This window comes from Rhinoderma darwinii, chromosome 9 (assembly GCF_050947455.1).
Source record: "Rhinoderma darwinii isolate aRhiDar2 chromosome 9, aRhiDar2.hap1, whole genome shotgun sequence".
NCBI lineage: Eukaryota > Metazoa > Chordata > Amphibia > Anura > Rhinodermatidae > Rhinoderma > Rhinoderma darwinii.
This window is the reverse complement of record NC_134695.1, coordinates 80,141,603-80,147,602: the sequence shown is the minus strand read 5'-3', so window position 1 is coordinate 80,147,602 and position 6,000 is coordinate 80,141,603. Positions and strand designations below refer to the sequence as shown.

The following is a 6,000-nucleotide window of genomic DNA, read 5'->3' as shown; positions in this document are numbered from 1 at the left end:
GGGGTAATACTTGTATATCGGGGGTGACGGGGTAATACTTGTATATCGGGGGTGACGGGGTAATACTTGTATATCGGGGGTGACGGGGTAATACTTGTATATCGGGGGTGACGGGGTAATACTTGTATATCGGGGTCACGGCTGTATATCGTGGGGTGACGTTGTAATGGTTGTATATCGGGGGTGATGGGGTAATACTTGTATATTGGGGTGACGGCTGTATATCGGGGGGTGACGGGGTAACGGCTGTATATCGGGGGGTGACGGGGTAACGGCTGTATATCGGGGTGACGGGGTAATACTTGTATATCGGGGGTGACGGGGTAATACTTGTATATCGGGGGTGACGGGGTAATACTTGTATATCGGGGGTGACGGGGTAATACTTGTATATCGGGGTCACGGCTGTATATCGTGGGGTGACGTTGTAATGGTTGTATATCGGGGGTGATGGGGTAATACTTGTATATCGGGGTGACGGCTGTATATCGGGGGGTGACGGGGTAACGGCTGTATATCGGGGGGTGACGGGGTAACGGCTGTATATCGGGGGGTGACGGGGTAACGGCTGTATATCGGGGGGTGACGGGGTAACGGCTGTATATCGGGGTGACGGGGTAATACTTGTATATCGGGGGTGACGGGGTAATACTTGTATATCGGGGGTGACGGGGTAATACTTGTATATCGGGGGTGACGGGGTAATACTTGTATATCGGGGTCACGGCTGTATATCGCGGGGTGACGTTGTAATGGTTGTATATCGGGGGTGATGGGGTAATACTTGTATATTGGGGTGACGGCGGTATATCAGGGATTCCTCGGCTCACCTATTATTCCAAATGAGAAGAGGGAGAGTTGCTTCCCCAGCTTGTCCATACTTTTCTGCAGAGGAGTTTTGGGAGTCTGAAACAGAAGAGAAAGTTCTGAGCAGCGGCGCCTCGAGGTGATCATGTGACTGCGGCGCCGCTGATCGCCGTCTCACTCAACACCCTGCTGCAAACTGGTGACTGGGGGCAGGATCCGCTCCTGAGCGGGGGAGACATATTGTATAGGGCTGCACGATTATGACCTAAATAAAAAATCACGATCAATCAACGATTATTTAGGCCACACCCCTTTTCGCACGCTACGTCATTGAATTAATATTTATCCCCTGAGCCTGCTATAGACTACTGTATATAATATACCCCGCACAGTATAATGACCCTATAGCTGGTGGAGTGACCCTGACGGCTCCACCATTGGATTCTGTATTTGCGTCCTGAGGACTCAAGAAATGTACAAGACGACGTCCCGAGGACGCAGAAACAGGTGAAATTGGGAAAAAAATTAAGAAACCGATATGCGCAGGAGGACGTCGGTGAATTGCGCTGAGTTTCGTTTATTTCTTGATGAATTTCCCGCCCTAATATCGTATATCGCATTATATTCACAGAACGTTATTACACTGCGATCACCGGCAGCAATCAGGTCCCATCTTTCTATCATACACCCCTCCCCCATCCAGAGCGTCCCCCTCCCCATCCAGAGCGTCCCCCCTCCCCATCCAGAGCGTCCCCCCTCCCCATCCAGAGCGTCCCCCCTCCCCATCCAGAGCGTCCCCCTCCCCATCCAGAGCGTCCCCCTCCCCATCCAGAGCATCCCCCTCCCCATCCAGAGCATCCCCCCTCCCCATCCAGAGCATCCCCCCTCCCCATCCAGAGCATCCCCCCTCCCCATCCAGAGCGTCCCCCTCCTCGCAGAATTATTCGAATAATCTTATAAAATAAGTGATGGTCTCGTAGGCCGGGTGTGAAGACTTCTGCAATGTCGGCTCCGCTTCGCTCGTGTGACCCTCGGACTGTAGATCTGAGGCCGGAGGAGATTTAATAACAGGCGGCTCTATTATAATTATAGCAGAGCCCGGACTGGTTGCCATAGTTACAGAGACGTCGCTTGTGGTCGCCAGTGACGATCTCGAGGGGGGACTGAAAACTTTAAATAATTAGAGGTCAGACGATCATTACTCCCCGAAACCCATGAAAGAACCAGAAGAGAAGCTCCTCCCCCGAGGACAGGTAACCCGCAGGTACAAGAAGGTGGCCCCTCCCCCTCTGCCGCAGAGCGAGGCAGCGACGGGCGCGGCTGCGGGTTCCAGAAAATCTAAATTAGTGGTGAATGGAATTATAATTTCTGGCTTCACCCAGAACCGCAGGAGAGAAGAGCGGAGGGGGAGGAACCGCAGGAAAGAAGAAGAGCGGAGGGGGAGGAACCGCAGGAAAGAAGAAGAGCGGAGGGGGAGGAACCGCAGGAAAGAAGAGCGGCGGGGGAGGAACCGCAGGAGAGAAGAGCGGAGGGGGAGGAACCGCAGGAAAGAAGAGCGGAGGGGGAGGAACCGCAGGAAAGAAGAGCGGCGGGGAGGAACCGCAGGAGAGAAGAGCGGCGGGGGAGGAACCGCAGGAGAGAAGAGCGGCGGGGGAGGAACCGCAGGAGAGAAGAGCGGCGGGGGAGGAACCGCAGGAGAGAAGAGCGGAGGGGGAGGAACCGCAGGAGAGAAGAGCGGAGGGGGAGGAACCGCAGGAGAGAAGAGCGGTGGGGGAGGAACCGCAGGAGAGAAGAGCGGAGGGGGAGGAACCGCAGGAAAGAAGAGCGGCGGGGGAGGAACCGCAGGAGAGAAGAGCTGAGGGGGAGGAACCGCAGGAAAGAAGAGCGGCGGGGGAGGAACCGCAGGAGAGAAGAGCGGAGGGGGAGGAACCGCAGGAAAGAAGAGCGGCGGGGGAGGAACCGCAGGAAAGAAGAGCGGCGGGGGAGGAACCGCAGGAAAGAAGAGCGGTGGGGGAGGAACCGCAGGAGAGAAGAGCGGAGGGGGAGGAACCGCAGGAGAGAAGAGCGGAGGGGGAGGAACCGCAGGAGAGAAGAGCGGCGGGGGAGGAACCGCAGGAGAGAAGAGCGGCGGGGGAGGAACCGCAGGAGAGAAGAGCGGCGGGGGAGGAACCGCAGGAGAGAAGAGCGGCGGGGGAGGAACCGCAGGAGAGAAGAGCGGCGGGGGAGGAACCGCAGGAGAGAAGAGCGGCGGGGGAGGAACCGCAGGAAAGAAGAGCGGCGGGGGAGGAACCGCAGGAGAGAAGAGCGGCGTGGGAGGAACCGCAGGAGAGAAGAGCGGCGGGGGAGGAAACGGAGGAGACCGAGGGACGGCCCTATAAATTGTCTCCGCCCGAGCGACTTCAGACCTACAGGCGCAGCCACGACTCCGGGGCCACGTCCTCCGCCCGGCTGGGGAGGCTTTGGGCGCCCCCCGTGCCTTTATTAGGCCCTTGAATTGAGGGAATTTGATTTTCGAAAAGTTTTATTCGATTTAATGTTCTGACGCCGGAACCTTCTAACATCGGAGAAACGGAGGCGCCGATCCCGAAAACAAGGCGACAACTTCCCGGGGTCTATCAAATCCGGAAACGACTTTAGGCCGAAGGGCCGGATCTGCTTCAATGAACACCCGTCCGCCAGGATATAGGAAGGGTTAACAGACCGGGCCCGTAACTCACCCACCGTCCGGCAGAGATGCCACCCCAAAAATGGAATAAAGGGCAACGACCGACGGCTCAAAGGGGCAGAAGTTCAGGCGTGAAGCACGAAATTCACATCTTATGACTAAAGTCGAAAAATAAATCAATCTTACGGTTGACGGGGGATCCGCAGTTTCGGTATTAGGGAACCCCGTGGGCAGACCTGGACTCACAGACTAAGACCCCCAAATAAAACACCTGAAGAAACCTGGTTTATAGTAAAGTTTTCTGAACGCTGGCGCAGATCTTTGAGGTTACCCCCTCCTACATCTAAGAAGCGTCGCCTGTGAGAAGTCTTAGTCTAATATGAACCTCGGCCGTCCAGAACTGAACCCGACACGACAGATCCAAGGATTCACATTCTGAATAGGGAACCCCAGAGGACGGGCGTCCGGGTTTAGGTCCACCCTCTGGTTTTCCACTCCACAATACTTTCCATCCTCACCAGGGGGTAGAACCGCCATGTGGGGGGAAGACACAACCCGATGTCATGGATGACCTGGGCGCCATGCGCGCTACACCCGATACCCACAGGACATGGTAAGTCCAGGGCAAAAAGCGCCAGGCTGGGTACCCACAGGTCTCCTCCAAGGACCGGAAACCACTGAGGGGGTGGGGGAGGGTCTACCTTCCTGTACCTGCAGGTTACCTGTCCTCTCCCGGTGCGGTCATGGGGGAAGGGAGAACACTTCTTTACATCAGGTCTTATACTCCACTTACATCCAGAGCTGCAGTCACTTTTTACTGATTCACTGTTACGGGAGCAGGGAATCCTGGGAGCTCGGAGGACGCAACACTGCTCACAAACCGCTGTCTGGTACCAGGGCAAAATATCAAATAGCAGCTCTGGATGTGATTGGAGTATACGAGGTAATAATGAGACATCATAAAGCAAAGCACGGACAGTCACTCAAGATTATATGGAAATGCCGAAAAGTAAAGTGACAGCTGGAAAACCATGCTCGTGTGAACCCAGCCTCAATGATGACGTCACCACCTGCAATAACCACAACTCTCATTATGGAGCTAAAACCGCAAGATCCGAGGACACAAACCTCCTCCGCTTGCATCATCCTAAACACTTCTCCGAACTGCGACTTCTCCCCCACGCCGATGACGATTCCCTGAGAAACAAAACACAAGAAGTGACAAATCAGAGAAATTATCCCCCGAGATAAAGATACGAAGATGAAGAGATCAAAAACTTGTATTCCCCAAATCATTCATATCTGCATAGACGGCAATGTCACCGCTGCTCTCTAGTGATGTCACCGATGCTCTCTAGTGAATGGATAGGCTGCATTCTCCGTGATGTCACCGCTGCTCTCTAGTGAGTGGATAGGCTGCATTCTCAGTGATGTCACCGCTGCTCTCTAGTGAATGGATAGGCTGCATTCTCAGTGATGTCACCGCTGCTCTCTAGTGAATGGATAAGCGGCATTCTCAGTGATGTCACCGCTGCTCTCTAGTGAATGGATAGGCTGTATTCTCAGTGATGTCACCGCTGCTCTCTAGTGAATGGATAGGCTGCATTCTCAGTGATGTCACCGCTGCTCTCTAGTGAATGGATAGGCTGTATTCTCAGTGATGTCACCGCTGCTCTCTAGTGAGTGGATAGGCTGCATTCTCAGTGATGTCACCGCTGCTCTCTAGTGAATGGATAGGCTGCATTCTCAGTGATGTCACCGCTGCTCTCTAGTGCTTGGTTTCAGATTTTACCTTTCCTTTTCCATATCGGACAAGCGTTCCCATGAACACGATGTTGCTCAAGGTTGCGAGGCCGCTCGCTTCGTCCACTGATCCGTGGGTTTTGCTGCTTGGTTCTGTCTCACCAGTGAAACTGGATTCATCCACCAGGAGATCAGTCGTCTGATGGGAGAAAACCACATTTTATACAACCAGTGACGTCACGTCGGGGGGGGTCTGTGGGCGGGGTCGCTGAGGTCATTCCCAGGAATATGGAGGATTCCCCTGCCCCTCGGGCTATTATGGGGCTTGTGGTTCTCCCATCACACGAGGCTGCAGTCTAAGTCCGTGTTCACACATCGCGATTTGTTTCAGGATTGAGGCAGAGCCGGAAGTGGTTTCTAAAGGAACAGGAAATCTAAATGAAGAACTTCCCCTCCCTCCGGGATCCACTTCCGGCATTGGCGGAAAAATCTGCATCCAAATCTGTAACAAATCTTCATGTGTGAACGCAGCCCGAGGGGATCTGCAGCGCACGCAGCGTCCTTTTTTGAGGCAGGTTTTGAAGTACAAGCATTTTTTTAGCATTTAGCAATTGGAAAATCGTCAAACGCCGCTCCGAGACCGGGCACCGCCAATTTTATTTTCTCAAGTGGACAAAAACGTCTCGACTTCCCATCGAAATCAATGGAGGGAGATTTGGGGCTGATTCAGTTGAAGTTTCTGCATCAAAATCAGTTTACAAAACCGCCGCGGGAGCCGCCAGGAG

At 54.2% G+C, this 6,000-nt stretch overlaps 1 protein-coding gene across 1 annotated transcript in view; it reads right to left on the bottom strand.

The window, feature by feature from the left end:
• Positions 1-810: 810 nt before the first annotated feature.
• The window catches only part of ATP2C2 (ATPase secretory pathway Ca2+ transporting 2), a 28,942-nt gene continuing 23,752 nt past the window's right edge, over positions 811-6,000 (bottom strand). Inside the window, exons 8-10 of the mRNA XM_075836801.1 lie at positions 5,265-5,414; positions 4,601-4,669; positions 811-906 (exon numbers count right to left, since the gene is read on the bottom strand). Coding sequence (XP_075692916.1) covers positions 811-906; positions 4,601-4,669; positions 5,265-5,414 — 315 coding nt within the window. The remainder of the gene's footprint in view (positions 907-4,600; positions 4,670-5,264; positions 5,415-6,000) is intronic.